An 18874-nucleotide genomic window follows, 5' to 3' on the forward strand; every position below is an offset into this window, starting at 1 on the left:
TCTCCATAAATGACACTGCTATCTACCAAATGTCCAAACCAAAAAACCTAGGGTACATTCTGGATTCACTCTTCTCCCTGTTACTAATTCCTAAATACTCCTCAAATCCATCACTTCTTTCCACATCCACCATCATTGTCTTCTTCTGGCTGTATACATATCAAGGCTACATTACTATAAGTCTTCAACTACTATGCCTGCCTAGGCTTTTATCACTCTGCACTCTATTTTCTAACTAAGATATAAATCTTATCCTACCACTTAAAACCTTTAGTCATTCACCATGATCCCTGGCTAAAGCAGAAAATTTTAAATACTGCTTATACAAGACCTTAACAGGCCTGGCCCTTAATTTTTCCACAAGATTTATCTCTTACTTCTCTCCCCTCACTTCTCTAGTCATATGGACCTGAAGTTTTTAAACACAGCAGGTACTCTTTAAACTTCTAGACCCTCATATAAGCCATTCCATGGGCCTACAGGATTCCTTTAAAAACATATCAAGAAGAAACAATACAGTGCATTAAAGGCACAAATCTAAAGCCTGACTCGGCTGGGTTTGAATCCTGTCTCTACCATTTACTATCTGTGTAATTTTGGGCAAGTTACTTTTCCTATATAAAATGAAAATAGCACCAACCCCATAAGGTTATAGTGAGAATCAAATACTTGTGAAGTGCTTGAAGCAGTGACTACCACAGAAAAAGCATCCTGTAACTGTTAGCTTACATTATTATTTTTATTCCAATGCCAAGTGAAAACACTTCTTCCCTTGGGGAAGCCAACAACAAGAATAGATTTATAACCCTTAAATAGGACAAATGAAGACACAAATAGTCAAAGCAAGTCAAGTTAAATAAATGATATTAATCATGATAGGCCATGTTTGTTCACAATTTCCCAATTCAGACCTGCAGTTTGTATCATTTTTCAGTTTACATTTTTATTTTTCACTTTAAATCCGTTCCTCAAATTAAGCACCCATTATGATCCATACTTTGTCAAACAAGATAAGATGCTAGCTATGAAAATAAAATTCAGGCATATTCAATGGGAAAGTGGAGTGTTGGAGCAGGGATGTCTATGACTAGAGAAATCAAGGATATGGTATAACTTACAAAATGCTCCTGAACAGTAAACTCTTTCCTATCCAGCATTCTCTTTGAGCATACTTCAACTGGCACTTCCCAAACTCAAAGTAAAATAATAAATGATGTTTACTACAAAAGGAAAAATTCTAAAAGATCTCCTGAATGAAAGTTAACATCAAATATTAGAGCAACTGATACCATTCTATCTTAAAGTGACAAGTTTATCAAATACAACTAAGTTAAAAAAAATGACTGCTGAAACTAAACTTTAAATGTTACTAGATAAAATGTTCAGTATTTCATTTAAAATAACAAAACTCCTTAGCTTTTTCTAAGAACAAAAAGTTAACAAAAAGTTAAGCTTTAAAAACTATATGTACAATCGTATGGTTACCATAGAAATTCTTTTCCTAGCTCAGAAAGGTCATGAGTCTTCCATGAAGAGAGAGATGGATAGATGGATACATTTTCTTTTTCTAAAGCATTCAAAACACACACACACAACCAAACAGAAGAAAATACTAGAAGGTAAGTTTCCTTAGCAAGGAAGAAAAGACTGTAGGCTCCAGAGATGAGCATGACAAGGGAGCAAATAAAGTCCTAGTTATAACAATTAAAGCTAACTGAGGTCTTTTAAAGTCTAAAATAAAAAGGAACAAAAGGGAAAAACTATTTTCGCATTAATTCATGATACTGCTAAAAACCCCTCCAAAGTAAACATACACTGGCAGGAGTTAAGAAAGAAAATAAAGTGTAGTTGAGATGATTAATAACTGCTGACATTTAGTATGAAAAAGTTATCTATACCTTCTCTATGTGAACTTCTTTGATTTCAAGTTGCTCTGTCTCTTTCAATAGCTTTACTTTGGCATCTTCTAATGCTTTTATTTCTTCTTTTAATTCTGATGCTTGATTAAAATCCTGTAAGTTAATGCAATTTTCCAAAGCTTCTTTTGCCTCAATCAGTTTAACTTTTATTTCAGCCATCTAAGGAAAGATATAAATTGCTTTAACAAAAACCATTAATATAAAAATCTATAGCAAACTGAAGAGTATTATTTAAAATCACAACAACCCAAAAGTTCAGCCGAGTCCAGCATATACAAAAAAAGTTGTATTCTTCCTGAATCAGAGACAGGCAAATCTTTCAGACAGCATAAACTGGTAATATTTTAGATACTCTTACAATTTATAGTTAGTAATGTGACTTTGTGAGAACAATTTTGAAAATATGCAGCAAAAGGAAATAAAAGACTTATACAACTACATTATTCTCAAAACATTTCTTTAATTTAGAAGAAATTTACCCTGAGTTCTTTCTTTCTTACGTCAGCGGGATCATCAACACCAACGGTAACAATGGGCGCCCGAATCTCAGAGATAATTTCTGTAACCTGATAAATTATAATTCAGAGTACATGATTTAATATATGTTTTATATGATAAAATGACACCAAATTTGCTATACATAATTCCAAATAGTATCCACAATCTCCTAAAAAATAGAGCAAAACACACAAGTAAAAATAGCACATATTCTACCTTCTAGACAATTTGAGGGAAAAAATGACCAAACAATATATCTACCTAAAAATTCCAAGATTATAAGAAGGTAAACAGGCACACAGATGTTGAAGATAAATTCTCTCATGTAATACTCAAAAAAAAAACCAAGAAAAATGAGTATAATATCTAATGTTAGGGACCAAAAACTAAAACTTTCTGCCCATAATCCTCAATTCCCGCTTGCATAAATAATGACAGCATAACTAAAGACTTTTCCTCTCACAGCCACTGGGACATCAGAGTTGGCTGATTTAGGAAAAGGCTACATCCCCAATGAAGGTACTTAAGGAGATGTGGATAACCACTAACTGGGAATGCTGTATTGTAGAAAGGATTTATGTTTAAGTACGTATAAGGAAGGGTTGGAAAAAGACAACCTCCAAATTAACTTGCAACTCAGTACATGAATTTATGAAAAACACTGACAGAGCTGTCTTTTTAGACTATCTCGAGAAAATACTTGGCAATATTATAATAGATAACATTTATTTCTGTATTTGCCAAGCACTTCATGAACATTATTTCATTGAACAAGAAAAGGTAGGTTTTATTGCTATTCTCATTCTGTACAAGAGTAAATTCAACAACTTGCTCAGTCACTAAGCCAGAAAGTACCAGAAGGGATTTTAACGTAGGTATGAATAACTTGAGCCAGCTCTCAAAACCCCTATGACTAAGCTACATGTGTCACCTCTTCCCTAACCTGCTCTATTTCAAACTGATTCAACAGAATGATGGACTAACAGAAGAAAGGAAAGAATTTTTAAAATGTGCGTGTGGGGCTCAGTCAGCTGGGCATCCAACTTCGGCTTAGGTTATCATCTCACAGTTCGTGAGTTTGAGCCCCGACATCAGGCTCACTGCTATTTGTGTGGAGCCTGCCTCGGATGCTCTGTCCCCCTCTCTCTACTTCTCACCTGCTCACGCTCTCTCTCTCAAAAATAAATTTAAAAAACATGTAGGGGTGTCTGGGTGTGATTCAGTCGGTTAAGTGTCTGCCTCTTTCAGCTCAGGTCATGATCTCATAGGTTGTGAATTGAAACCTCACATTGGGCTCCACACTGACAGTGCAGAGCCTGCTTGAGATTCTCTGCCTCCCTCTCTCTCTGCCCTGCCCCACTTGTTCTCTTTCTCAAAATAAATACATAAACTTTAAAAAAAATTTTTTCAACGTTTTTTATTTGGGACAGAGAGAGACAGAGCATGAACGGGGGAGGGGCAGAGAGAGAGGGAGACACAGAATCGGAAACAGGATCCAGGCTCTGAGCCATCAGCCCAGAGCCCGACGCGGGGCTCGAACCCACGGACCGCGAGATCGTGACCTGGCTGAAGTCGGACGCTTAACCGACTGCGCCACCCAGGCGCCCCATCAAAATAAATACATAAACTTTAAAAATAAATAAAAAGTGTGTGTGGGAGAAAGACTCAGTTTTAAGAAGTTTAAAAACTTAACAGAAAAGACTAAAACAAAAAGCAATTAAAGACAAAAAAGCAAAAACTACTGAAAACAAGACAATCCTAAATATCATTAGCCAAAACCTCTTAACCTTTATCAACAATGAAGATAATTACTTACAATTTGTGTTCTCTTATTATCATCTGTAACAATGCAGAGCAATCTCTCAACAAGAAAAGAAAGTAGGGATATTGGGGTTGTGGGCAGAGTAAGAATCTCCTGTAAAATAGCCAGTAGTCGTTTCCTGCATTCAAAAAGAAGTATTTTAATTTAAACATGACCTTAGAAACACATTTTATCTGTAACATTTCACTTATCCTGCAGACTTAATTACATTTGTCTCAGTTCTTTTTTTATCACTATAAATACAAAAATGTGTACAGACTTTAGGCCAAAAATTCATGTCCTGCAAAAAAGTAATATTTATAAATGATCCTACAATCTTTCATAAATCAACATGATGAAATGACAAAATATCAGAAGTGAATCAAATCTTTAGATATATTACTAATCCTGCCTGTTATAAATATTTTTAAGCAAAACCTGCAATTTTATTTATTCTGAAAAAAATTGAATGAGGAACTTGTACTTTCCATATATATGAACAAAATGGATACAAGCTGTACAGGTCCACCTATATGCATATTTTTGCCCATAAATACAGTACAGTACAATTCCATAAATACAATATAGTACTGTATTTTCTCTTAAGATTTTAATTTTTTTCTCTAGCTTCCTTTATTATAAGAATATGGTATATAACATAGAAAACACATGTTAATCAACTGTTGATGTCAATTTTTATGTTTATGCTTATTGGTAAGGCTTTCAGTCAAGAGACTGTTAATAATTAGGTTTTTTATCAGTCAAAAGTTATACATGGATTTCTGACTCCATGGGGGGGATGAGGGATCAGTGCCCTTACCCCCTCCCTCTGTTACTCAAGAGTTAATCATATATACATATATGCATATATATGTATGGATATATGCATGTATACATACACGTACATGTGTGTATTCACACATAGACACAGAGAGGAAGAGAAACAGTGTGTTTTCCTGTTATATATGTATAAGAGGAAAGAAAAAGCTCTTTATTAGCACTTTAGAAAGGTAGTTTAAATACATTTAATCACACTGTAACAGACCGTATTTCAATATAGCATATTAGAAGAGCAAATTAGGACTAGCGCTAATATTTAGACATACCTTCCTCCTTCTTCACTTGTATCCAAAGACTTGATAATTAGAATCAATTGTTGACCTATAAACTCTTTTGACATCAAATTTCCAATATAGGAAAAATCACTTTTCTTATCATCTTTAACAACTGGAATACTCTGAATATAACTAAAACAAGTAGAATAAAATGTAAAATCTGTTAAAAAACATTAAACAGCTCCCCGTGAAGTCAGAAAGAATCTTTTTCAGTTCATTATTAGTCCAAATATATATGGATGCTTATAACACATTATACTAATTCGGCTTCAAGAGTAAACTCTATGCTATTGTTACAAATTTTCACAAACTTATAGGCTTGCATCAAAAATATATTCCTTAAGTACATGAAATATATTATGTTATATATTATATATAATAATGTTATACATATTATATATTATATTGTATTATATGAAAATGTATTAATTAAAGATTCAAATTTCTTACGGGGAATTTTCAAAAAGCAATATTTATGTCTCTCAAGTTGGTAACATTATTTCAGTCACCAGTATTCTCAGTTATAAAGTTCTGCATCCCTTTAACAAAACACAATTTTTCATAAAGAGCACGTCTTCTCTCATCATCCCTAAGTGACCATTATTCTTTTGTTTAAAAAAATAGTAATAATCAATGCTAATTACATGAGTAATCCATGAATATAATGACCTTTTAAAAAATCAGAAAAATATAGATAGCTTCATGAATTTGTATTTTCCTTGCTTAAGGGCCCTACTAACATCTGTATTGTTCTTATTTTAGTGTAGATACTCCTAAATAAGCACCATCAACTACCCTTTTATCCTTACCATCACTACCCAAATTAATGCTTACCCTCATCTAGATTATATTCAACAGCCTACCAGAAGGTTTCCCTATCTTGTGTGAACAAAAAAAGCTACTTAATGGCAGAATTAGGGGCACTTGAGTGGCTCAGTTGGTTGAGCATCTGACTTCAGCTCAGGTCATGGTCTCATGGTTCATCAGTTCAAACCCCGAGTTGGGCTCTGTACTGACAGCCCAGAGCCTGGAGCCTGCTTTAAATTCTGTGTCTCCCTCTCTCTCTGCCCCTCCCCTGCTTGCATTCTCTCTCTCTCTCTCTCTCTCTCTCTCTCTCTCTCTCTCTCTCTCAAAAATAAATAAACATTAAAAAAAATTGTTTTAAGACAGATTTAAGAATTTAAGTTTAGACAATCAGGTACCTTTAGGTTGGAAAGTAATATGAAAAACAATCCTGATGAAAAATGTCATTTTTTTTTTTAATTTTTTTTTTCAACGTTTTTATTTATTTTGGGGACAGAGAGAGACAGAGCATGAACGGGGGAGGGGCAGAGAGAGAGGGAGACACAGAATCGGAAACAGGCTCCAGGCTCCGAGCCATCAGCCCAGAGCCTGACGCGGGGCTCGAACTCACGGACTGCGAGATCGTGACCTGAAAAATGTCATTTTTAAAATGCCAACAAAAATCAGGGCACCTAGGTAGCTCAGTTGGTTAAGCATACAACTTTTTTTTTTTAATTTTTTTTCAATGTTTATTTATTTTTGAGAGACAGGTCGAGAGAGAGAGAGAGAGAGAGAGAGAGAGGAAGGAGGTGGAGCAGATAGAGAGGGAGACACAGAATCCGAAGCAGGCTCCAGGCTCCGAGCTTTCAGCACAGAGCCTGATGCAGGACTCGAACTCACGAACCGCGATATCATGACCTGAGCCTAAGTCAGACCCTTAACCAACTGAGCCACCCAGGCGCCCCAAGCATACAACTCTTGATTGTGGCTCAGATCATGATCTCACGGTTGTAAGATCCAGCCCCTCATTGAGCTCTGGGTAGAGCGTGGAGCCTGCTTGGGATTTTCTCTCTCTGCCCTTCCCCCACTCACATGCACACAGGCACGTACTCTTTCAAAATAAATTAATGAACTTAAAAAAAATTAAAAATTGGGGAACCTGTGGTGCCTGGGTTGCTCAGTTGGTTAAGCATCCGACTTCGGCTCAAGTCATGATCTCACAGTTCGTGGGTTTGAGCCCGGCGTCGGGTTCTGTGCTGACAGCTCAGAGCCTAGAGCCTGTTTCAGATTCTGTGTCTCCCTCTCTCTCTGCCCCTCCCCTGTTCATGTTCTCTGTCTCAAAAATAAATACACAGTTAAAAAAAAAAAATTTTTTTTTTGTTTTTGTGGGGGCACCTGGGTGACTCAGTCGGTTAAATTGTTCAACTTCAGCTCAGGTCATGATTCACAGTTCACGAGTTCAGGCCCCACACCAGGCTCTGTGCTGACCGCTCAGAGTCTGGAGCCTGCTTCAGATTCTGTGTCTCCCTTTCTCTCTGCCCTTCCCCTGCTCATGCTCTCTCTCTCACTCTTCTCTCAAAAATAAACTAACAAAAAAAAATCCCTGATTTCTTTACGTGAATACGTCAGTTAACAGGAAATTGTTTCATATCAGAATTATGAATCACTAACTCTTCCTGCTACAAAATGTCTGAAAATATATTCCTGAGATTATCAGGAAGCAATTTTCCATTTAATTTTGTTTCTGTACCTGAATAAACTAATCCTATCCAGTGATGTTCCTCCAAAAAGAAAACCATTCCATTTCTTAAAGTATTCTTTCAATAGTAATTAAACTACAATTTTTAAAGTTTTCATCTTTACAAGTGAAAAAACGCAAGTTGATTAAAGTTACCTATTTCAAAATCCACAGATTAAGTGACAAAGGAAATATAAGAATCCCTGACTTCTTAGAGCCAAAAGAAACAAGCTCCTTACCTGTATTTCAGTAAGAATTAATCTATGAAGCAATCCTTGAGGAGAGGCTCTCCCTGTTATTTAAGTATTTATTTCCTAATATTCTTTATCTTCTATAAGCATCTATTACTTTTATATCAAGTCATATTGTTAAGCATTGCATCAAACTCCTTAATTTTGGAAACACTGCAACATGGCCCAAACAGCATTATAATGAATACTCTAATTAAATATTAAAGCCTGAAACAACTACTATTGAAACAGTAGATGCACACATATTTTTTTATGATATTACTATGAACTGAGGCTATAAGTTTCCATATTGGGCTCACATTTAAGATATTTACCCTGGATTCAATATTTTGCACACAAATTAAAATGCATTTCTAGTTTCGACTCCTGACTTATGTTGAATCATCATTTAAGCAAAAGCAGAATACTATATTTATATTCCATACAAAGAGAATTCAGGCTTGTAATTCATATTCTATGGAAGAAGCTTTTTAAAAAATGCATCAAAAGCGTAAAGTTAAAAACTCTACACACCAAAACCTACCAAAATATACATAACCTTTGGTCCAGCAATTTTACTTCTGGGAATCAACTCCACAAAATCCCAAACATACATAACAATGTATGATTTAACAAAACTTTATCAGTGAAAACTGGAAATCATGTTAAATGTCCATTAACAGAGGAGTAAATCAAATATTGCCTTCATACTATGAAATGGCATCTTGTTAAGAGTGTGATACATTTATATGTACCAACATATAATGATCTCAGATATGAGTAGTTGAGGAAAAATGTATAGTGTGATATCTTAAAAAAAATCATGCATTTTCATATACGTGCATGTAAATGTAGAGAAAGAGATTTGAATGTATATACCCCAAATTGTTAACTCTAAGATAAATGGAATTGAGGAATTAGAGGGTGATAGAAAAATTCCAGGGGTACCTGGGTGGCTCAGGCAGTTAAGTGACCGACTCTTTAGATCTCTGCTCAGGTCATGATCTCATTGTTGTGAGATTGAGCCATGTGACCGGCTACGCACTGAGCCTGGAGCCTGCTTGGGAGTCTTTCTCTCCCTCTCTCTGTCCATCCCACAAATGCTCTCGCTCTCTCAAAAGAAATAAACATTTAAAAGAAAAGAACTTCCACATTTTTCTTCTACATATTTCTATATTTGAATTTTGACAAGAATTGCATTCATGTTTTAATGGTATGATTTTAAAATAAAATTAAAAATCAGAATTAAAATAATGAAAAAGGTGTGTTTTGAAAAAATTTTTTAAAAAACAAAAAGCCAAACAGTGACAGTCTTAATTAATACTAAAACTGGCCTCAAAGGTTCACCCTGTCAGTCAGAAAACTATGGCCCATGCACCAGATACAGCCTGCTGCTTATTCTTATACAGCGTGCAAGCTAAGAGTTTTATATTTTTAAATGACAGCTTGTTTATATATGGATGTATACACACACATCTGAAAATACCTATGAAAATTATATGAAGTTCAAATTTTAGTGTCTATAAACGTTGATAAAAGTTTTGTCGGAAAACAGTTACAATCATTCATCACATACTCTTTGGCTGCTTTTGTAACACCACACCATAATTTTCATTATGACACAGTATGGCCTACAGACCTAAATATTTACTGTCTGACCCTTAGAAAAGGTTTGCCAACCAATTTCAAAAGTAACACATCATCACCTTTATGTAGAAATGTTCATATTCATACCCTAACAGCTTTAAGGAAATACCGTAAACATGTTGACTTTCTGCTCTTTCAGTATACTGTCCAGTACAGAGTATTCTTCAGAAAGACTCAATGTACATTCCTATTTATCCTTGCCTATCCAAAAAAAAATGGTTTTGAACTGATTCCCAATCCAGCTTGACTTTGACAGAGGGGTATAGAGGACTGAAACATACAGCACCAAAACTACAATACAAACAAAAGGAAAGAATTTTACCTTAGTAAATACTCTGCATATACTACAGGCTCTGGCAAAATCTGCTCCAAAACTTCTTCACCTTCATCTCCTTTCGATTTCACATATTCACAAAGGACACGCCAATACAAAGCGTTTTCAGGAGTTAATGTTTCCAATGGAATCAGTTTCCTTAATTTAAAAGGGAGAGAGTAAGACAAAACATAAGCTTAATATCCAGGTAAAAGTTTGAACTGAGTAGGGGCACCCGGGTAGCTCAGTCAGTTAAGCGTCCATCTCTTGATTTTTGCTCAGGTCATGACCTCAGTGTTCATGAGATCAACCCCCACATTAGGCTCTGCACTGACAGCAAGAAGCCTACTTTGGATTCTCTCTCCCTTTCTCTGTGCCCATCTCCCATTCATACATGCTCTCTCTTGCTCTTTCAAAATAAATAAACTTAAAAAAGAATTTTGAACTGAGTATAAAAAATGGGAAAAGCAGACTTGATTTATAACCAGCACCCTTTAATTGCAAAGTCATTAACTTATTCACACATACACAAATAAAAACATTCAAAGCAAAAGCAAAAAAAAAAAGAATCAAACATACAATAGGGATGCATATTGTTGGACTTTCCATGGTAAGCTAATGCAAAAACCAAAGTAACAAAATAAGAAAAAAAATGCAGCTAAAGTTGTCTATGCAGATAAAGTAGTGAGTTCTTATACAAAAAGAATAAAAAAGACATCCACCACAGTAAAGAAAACACAAGTGGGGTAGATAAAAAGTACTGATACAATCTGAAGTAATCAGAAAAGGGGACTAATTTTAATTGCAGAAGTTCATCATTATCACATTTCAAATAATGAGTATATACCTGCCATCGTTATTTTTACAGATTTCTGCCAGCTCATTAAGAGGAGTCACTGAAAATAAGGCATTCAGAACAGAGACTGCCACTTCAGAAGAATTTTCCACATCTAACCGATGAAGCAACTCTAATATATTTCCTTCAGTGAAACGTAACCAGCCTTGGAGAAGATGCTTCTGCATTGCTTGTTTTACAGCATCTGTTAAGTCATTTGAAATATAAGTGAACAGAGACTCCCTCTAGCTTCCATTTCCTATATTTTGTCTGTATTAATCACCTTTTATCATCAGATCAGTGTTGACATAAAATCAGCATTTATAATAAAAATAGAGACTAAGAGGAAGAACAAGGAAAAATACTGGAGAAGAAAATAAAAGTACAATAATATTGCAAAAGTCACTATGCTGTCCACTTCCAAGTAATAACGGAAAAGTTCAAATCAAATACCCAACTACTATCACAGCCTATAAAAATATCTGCATTCCTTCTCCCCTGGATTCACTGGACTTCAAGTGTTAGTCCTGACATTATGATAGCTATTATTTCACCCATTGCCTGACTTCATCTGTTACACGCTTGCTATTTGCAATAGTGAATCACATAAGCATATATCACTGAACAAAATTTATTCTTAGTTTTTAAGTCATCCTCTTAGTCATTAGTCTTCTGACAATGTTTTGAAACTCAAGTTTTCTTGCTACAGCAAAATTAAGCCATCTGAGCCTTCTCATGGGGACTAGAAATTTAAAATATATCATTCCTCATCATTCCCATAAGCCGATTCTCTAGTTTTAACAAAGACAAAAAGAATTTTAAAAAGGTAGGAAAATTATACTAGTCTGATAATTCCTAAATTCTGTTTCTACAGCACAGGACACCTTCCTATCAAGATATACACAAAGGGGATAGATGGCACATTTTTAGAAGATAGAGAGTTCAAAAAGATATCCTGCACTACATCTGATATAAATTAGCTATACATCCTTAAGATATAGTTTCTTCATCTTTACAGATGTGTTTTACAACACAGGAAAATTAGAACAAATTCTGCTCCTTTAATTACCACGATCTTTAACCTTATGAAATGTTTTCTACATGACATACCAAGCTAAATTTTGACAGACAGAGGCAATGGTAGGCTTACTTCACATAATTAAGGAAACATGTTTTCTAAACCTTGTAAGTCTACTAAACCAAAATCTTCTCAAGTTATGTATTTAAAGAAGTCGATCTTACCTGATCTGTCATTAAGACCTTGTTGAAGAAGCATGACTCTCTGAGCAATGGACATAGCTCTCATATGAACCTTTTCAGCTAAAACCTTAAAAAGATAAGGTGGTCATTAAACTCAACATAGTCTATATATTTCGTAACTAGTAATATCTCCTTCGTCTAAGAAAATAACCCATAATTTCTAAAACAAATTAATACCTGGAACACATTTAATGCAGTAAGATTTTACCTAAATTACCTATACTCTCCATCCATAAATATCTCACTGAAGAAATCATTATATGCCAAATATTCTTCAAAAGCATTTTAAGAATGCAAGTTATTAGACTGACTTACTTGATAAGCCAGCTTTCTCACAGCCTCCTTCACATCCTTGGTGCGCCCTACAATTTTTGGTAAAGTTTTTGCTGACGGTGCAATACATGATAACACTGCCCGCCTAACTTCTGGATTTGAATCATTTTCAATCAAAGTAGCATATGCTAAAAAAAGAGCAATACATTTTAGTACATTAAAGAAATATTTAACAAGTCATAAGATAGCCCACATTTTGATATTTAACAATATCCTTAAAATGATATTCATTTTTTTTAGTCTTACACATTTAATTTTAGCTGAAGATTTTTTTCTGCCAACTTCCCTAAAGAAAAAAAAAAAACAAAAACAGAATAAGAGAAGCACCTAGGTGGTTCAGTCAATTGAGCATCTGACTCTTGATTTTGGCTCAGGTCACGATCTCACAGCTGGTTAGTTGGAGCCGCACACTGCACTGGCAGGGCAGAGCCTGCTTGGGATTCTCTCTCCTATTTCTCTGACCCTCCCTCTCTCTCCAAATAAACTTTTAAAAAGAATAGAATAAGAAATTTGTCAAAGGACTAGGCACATAGGCTAAAACTGAAAACAAAGAGCCCTAAAGATCATGGAAAAATTTATCATTAAGATTATGTCTTCGCCACTCTTCAAGATTTAGAAGAAAGTCTAGTATTGCAGGCAGTTTATTTTAAACTAATAATGCTTTTTAAAGGGCTAATTATTTTGATTTTTAATGAGTCCTAAAGAAGTTACTTCTGATTTTGCTCACTGAAACAAATCCATTTCCTGTATTTAAGTATTTATTCACCTCTACTTCTCAAATTTTCCCCATCTTTATTATTAAGTACATGTTGGCTACTAAACATATATTTTATACAATACTATGTGTACCATTTAACACCAAAAATATTAACTATCATTAGTTATCAACATTGATTATAAAGCTAGTAAGAGGGACAAAGACAAAAGTGAAAAAGGTCCCATAATGTAGCCAGACCTATATAGAAAAGTGGAATATGACTATCTTTATGAGCCCAGAAGTAGGGAATAATTTCTTAAATGAAAGAAAATGCAAATCAAAAGAAAAAAAAGTACAAATCATAATAAAGGCAGAGACCGAGTAATTTTGACATTAGGAATTTCTGTCCAACAAGACGTCCCAAAGAGAGTGAAACAAAGAGCCATCTAAAGTTGAAAGAGATCAACAATTCATTTAAGCCAAAAATTTCTTTCCAAAATATATAAAGAATTCCAGTAAATCAATAAGACAAACCAACAGAAAAAATGAGAACACATTGACATTATATAGAAGAAATGTAACTGTTAAATAAATGAAAAGATGCATAAAAAGGATATATATCATACACACAACTGGATTAAAAAAAATTATTAAATCTGACAATATCAAACACTGGAGAGAATACGGATCAACGAATGCTTTTATTCACTGTTACTGGGAATATTAATTGGTAAACTATTTTGTAGAACAACTGTACCTTATCTGATAAAGTTGAACGCACACATATCCCAACAAGTCCACACTAGGTATATACCCTAGAAACTCTTAAAAAAAAATTTTTTTTAACGTTTATTTATTTTTGAGACAGAGAGAGACAGAGCATGAATGGGGGAGGGTCAGATAGAGGGAGACACAGAATCTGAAACAGGCTCCAGGCTCTGAGCTGTCAGCACAGAGCCCGACGCGGGGCTCGAACTCACGGACCGGGAGATCATGACCTGAGCTGAAGTCGGCCACTTAACCGACTGAGCCACCCAGGCGCCCCCCCAGAAACTCTTTAACCTGTGTACCAGAAGCCAGGTATAAGGAAGTTCATAGCAACAACATTACTTTTTCAGAGCAAAATAACTGGAAACTAGAAGGTCTGTCAATATTAGAAATAATAAACCATGTTACATTTATACAACACAATGCTATAAAACAGTAAATAAGGGGCACCTGGGTGGCTCAGTCAGTTAAGCATCTGACTTCGGGTCATGATCTCACGGTTCAGTTTGTTAGTTCGAACCCCACATCGGGGTTTCTGTTGTCAGCACAAAGCTCACTTGGGATCTTCTGTCTCTCTCTCACTCTCTACTCCTTCCCCGTTCCTGCTATCTCTCTCTCAAAAATAAACATTTAAAAAAATTTAAAAAAACAAAACAGTAAATAAATATTATCAACATGGATGAATGTTACAATTATAAATAATTGTTGAAAGCAGAAAAATAGGATTCACATAGCATACAAAATGATAGGCAAAACTTTTTAGAGATACACACAAATGGCTGTTTAAACACAAAGGCAAAAGAATAATTAACACAAAATTCAGGGTAATCATGAACTGTGAGGGCAAGTGATGTAACTGGGGTGGGATGTAAAACAGGCTTCAAAGGTACTGATCATTCTATTTTATTTTAATGTTTACTTATTTTTGAGAGAGAGAGAGAATGCGGCCAGGGGAGGGGCAGAGAGACACAGAATCCAAAATAGGGTCCAGGCTCTGAGCTGTCAGTACAGAGCCCAACACGGGGTTCCAACTCATGAACCATGACATTGTGACCTAAGCCAAAGTCAGACACTTAACCGACCGAGCCACCCAGGTGCCTTGAGGCTCTATTTTTCTAAGCTGGGTGGTAGCTACTTGGGTATTTTTTAAAGTCATATATTTATACATATACATATAAAACCCATACTTTTCCATAGAGAGAGAGAGCCAGAGAGAGAATATATTCAAAAATAAAACAAAAAACAAAAAACAAAAAACCTTCTCTAATGAGAATTTAACAAAGTCAAGGAAACTGAAAAGGAATTTAGGAGGCTACACATACCTTTAACCACTGGACACTCATCATCTTTGGGATCCTGAAGTCGTGAAAGAGCCAGAACTGCCTGTATCCTCACATTTGGAATTTTATCTTTCAATCTAATAAGCATGGCTTCATTAATTTTATCAAACAAATCATCATCAATCTGGGCATTTTCTGGCATACTTCCCAAGAGCTTGTTTATGAGCTGGCATGCTCTAAATCTAACTGCATTGCTGTTTGCTTCATGAGACTGAAACGGAAACAAATCAAAATTTATTTACAATCACATACCATTTGAATTCTATAGGTTTAGAATACAAAAAGTTACCAAATCCATTACCTGCAGAGAAACAAGATTACCTTGATCCCTATGTATACTAAACATACATTACATCAAGTCCCACAATATACACAGCTCAAAGTAAGTATAAGCTCAACTACAAGAGCATACGTCTGTTGTAGGAATTCTTCTAAAATAGCTCATTTAAAACAAATGACGTGAGAACTGGCTCACAGAGGTCATTAAAAATTTAATGCTGGAATTACTTTAAGTCCACTTTTTAATCCTAATGATAGTTCTAATATTTCCTACAAAAGGCAGACTCATTCAGACATTTTCTCAGTTACGAAATATTTCATTCTCTAAAACATACAAACGTCCGTGGATGGCCCTTTTAATATTGCAAAATTTTCTACAATGCTTCCCCGAAGTTCTAGTTTTCATACCTTTAAAAGAAAGGTAAACAAATAATTTAAAATGCCACAATCTTCCTCTTCCTCATCATCTTCCGTATCTGATTGGTGAAATGAAGTAACAAACTTTGCTGCAAATTCTATTACTCTCTCCACGGCTGGCTCACGTTTATAGACCACCATAGCATACTTAAGATAATGAACAAACTCCTCATGAAAAATGGTCTTATCATCCATCTGAAAGACAAAAAGAAACCCTTCGCAAACTGCATTGATATAATCCCTTTTTCCCAAGAGTACCCCTAAGACTGCTGAAAGCACTACTCATAATTACTCACACTAAAATCATTATTTAGTAAACTCTCAGGTGAGTTTCCAAACTGTTGAAAGAAAAATATTTGCACAAATTTCTCTCCAGAGCAATTTACTTCTCCAAGGAAGAAAACAAACATGAATTTTGACAGTGAAAGGATCCCTTTCTTTTTTTTTTTTTTTAAATACCCTTGGGGGTGCCTGGGTGTCTCAGTCGGTTGAGTGACCGACTTCAACTCAGGTCACGATCTCGCGGTCTGTGAGTTCGAGCCCCGCATTGGGCTCTGTGCTGACAGCTCAGAGCCTGGAGCCTGCTTCGGATTCTATGTCTCCCTCTCTCTCTGCCCCTCCCCCACTCATGCTCTGTCTCTCTCTGTCTCAGAAATAAATAAACTTAAAAAAAATTTTTTTTAATTAATTAAAAAAAAATACCCTTGAATCCTCAATATGCCTTGGTGCCAGTTTAGTTTAAAAAAAAAAAAAAAAAGAGCTTCTTCCTGAAACAACCCAAAATCAACAGTGGCTTTCTTATTTTACCACAGTTAGCCTTCCTTTTCCACGGCAATTTCCTTTTAATATAACTTTCACATTCTATCTCATATCCTTAAGCCCGATTATACTGACAATTTTTCTTGGACCTCAAGATAATTTCTTTTCCCAAAATTCAGTGTCCTATTCTCAGGGTACCACCTACAACAGTATTTACATGAATAGGAAGAGCCAGGTACTAAGGGTTAATTTGTCATTTGGTGATTCAACTCAATTTAACTGTGATTAATTTGACCGACGGTCGGACTTCCCGAGGTGGGCGGTGACCTGAGGGTCAACCACCCACGAACCACATTCAGGATCTACTAAGCAGCCCAGCACTTGGCGCCGGGCCGCTTCGGTGATCGTAAACGTCGCTCTCCAAATTCACAAAGAATTAGCGGTCCGCGCCGGAGGCCGCAGGGAAGAGGGGCTGCGCGGACGACCTCGGGGAGGTCTCCAGACCTTTCCGAACTGGGTGCGGAAGGTTAAGAAGATTGGAATCCGGGGGGCCACCCACAGGAGACCCCTTTGGGAGGCTGGTCCCGGGAGCGCAGGGGGACGGCGGCCGAGGCTGGGGCCGCGCTTACCGTGCAGTAGGTGCGGCTCAGCGCCACCACGAGCTTCGCCTGGTTCTGGTGCGGCTGCTGCGCCAACTGAAAGGCCTCCTTAACCGACAGCAGCTTCTTCTCCGCTCCCATGGCGCCGTGACTTGGCTGGGACGAGCCTCGTCCGCGCTGGGGTACAGCGGGCCCCACCGACCGCAGGACAAAACTCCAAGGTCGCCTCAGGCTCCGGTCAGCCGGCAGCTAAGCACCCAGGGTGGGGTTACCGCCAGAGCGTTCAAAAAACTCCCGCGGGAGAAGCAAATACCGCGAGACCGCCGCGAGAGAGGGAAGAGATGGCTCCACCTTCCTCGATTACGGCAGTTTGGACGCATGCGCTTAGAATCGTTGCAGCGGGTCTTCGAGAGGGAAGTGGCGTTTGTAAGAGGAGCGGGCGTTGGCCCGCCCGGAAGTGGAATCGGCCGCTCGCCAAACCGAGATGCGACTGTCGGGGCAGAGCTGGTGGTGCTAGGCCTAGCCGGGTCGTGCAGCTGGGCGTGGGGCGAGAAAGAAGAAAGGATCCTCCATGGGTGAGAACAGGGAATCTGCTGAGGGGAAGATTTCCTTCTCCGGCTAAAGGGGAGCAGGGGATACCAGGTGTAAGGGTTCTTTTGGAGCTCTGTCGAGAAGGGCGTGCTGGAAGCTGAGCTGCGGCCGGGCTTCCAGTGAGAAAGCAGACGTTCTTGTTCCGCAGAGGGGGCGTTACGTGGTGCCCTGATGGAAGCGGGCCTCGGTCATTTTAACCCTTAGGTAGCTGGCGGAGGGTCTGCAAGAAGTACGCAGTTTGGGAAGAGCTGCGGAGAGAGGCACGATTTAATTTGGATCCAGCTTATTCCAGCTTTCGAGGCCTGGTTTACGAAGGTGCCTAACAGCGATGTATTCAACCGAGAACACAGGGGATGGTGTTTAGGGTAGTGGTAACGATAAATTTGCAGTGCCTTCCAGCAGGAACTGACTCTTTAAAAAAAAAGGTGGGGGGCGCCTGGATGCCTCAGTCGGTTAAGCGTCTGACTTCAGCTCAGGTCATGATCTTCACAGTCTGTGGGATCGAGCTCCGCCCCCCCTCCCCCCCATCGGTCTCTGTGCTGACAGCTCAGAGCCTGGAGCCTGCTTCAAATTGTGTGTGTGTCTCTCTCTCTGCCCTTACCTCCCTCTCTCTCTCTCTCTCTCTCTCTCTCTCTCAAAAATAAATAAACATTAAAAAAATTAATGGAAAAAAAAGAGGGGGATTATATCAGACAAAAACAAACATCTCAGTACACACAGCCAGCTAAGATAAAGAAGATTACAGAGTCACCTGTATACCTTTTTCCTATTGAATTACATTCTCTCTACAGCATTAACGGCTTTTCTGAACTTTATGTATTAAAAACATATGAATAAGTCTCTGAATAAATATACTGTATTATTTTTATGTTCTAACATTATATAATCATTTGCCAAAAAAAAAAAATCCTTTGCACCTTGCTTTTTTTTTCAGTTAGTATTGTTTTTGAGG

At 37.0% G+C, this 18874-nt stretch overlaps 2 protein-coding genes across 3 annotated transcripts in view; one reads left to right on the forward strand and one right to left on the reverse strand.

Moving 5' to 3' along the window:
• Positions 1-17599, reverse strand: part of NCAPG (non-SMC condensin I complex subunit G) — a 45204-nt gene extending 27605 nt beyond the window's left edge. The window contains exons 1-11 of the mRNA XM_047855654.1: positions 17362-17599; positions 15965-16168; positions 15260-15488; positions 12455-12600; positions 12122-12206; positions 10892-11084; positions 10054-10203; positions 5325-5465; positions 4234-4357; positions 2399-2485; positions 1899-2078 (exon numbers count right to left, since the gene is read on the reverse strand). Coding sequence (XP_047711610.1) covers positions 1899-2078; positions 2399-2485; positions 4234-4357; positions 5325-5465; positions 10054-10203; positions 10892-11084; positions 12122-12206; positions 12455-12600; positions 15260-15488; positions 15965-16168; positions 17362-17472 — 1650 coding nt within the window. The 5' untranslated portion in view covers positions 17473-17599. The remainder of the gene's footprint in view (positions 1-1898; positions 2079-2398; positions 2486-4233; positions 4358-5324; positions 5466-10053; positions 10204-10891; positions 11085-12121; positions 12207-12454; positions 12601-15259; positions 15489-15964; positions 16169-17361) is intronic.
• A 169-nt stretch (positions 17600-17768) lies between these two features.
• Positions 17769-18874, forward strand: part of FAM184B (family with sequence similarity 184 member B) — a 186884-nt gene continuing 185778 nt past the window's right edge. The window contains exon 1 of one of the 2 annotated variants that reach the window (XM_047855650.1): positions 17769-17906. The gene's annotated coding sequence lies outside the window, so the exon portion shown is untranslated. The remainder of the gene's footprint in view (positions 17907-18874) is intronic. The other variant, XM_047855649.1, reaches the window with a different exon arrangement.

Source organism: Prionailurus viverrinus, chromosome B1, assembly GCF_022837055.1.
Source record: "Prionailurus viverrinus isolate Anna chromosome B1, UM_Priviv_1.0, whole genome shotgun sequence".
Lineage (NCBI taxonomy): Eukaryota > Metazoa > Chordata > Mammalia > Carnivora > Felidae > Prionailurus > Prionailurus viverrinus.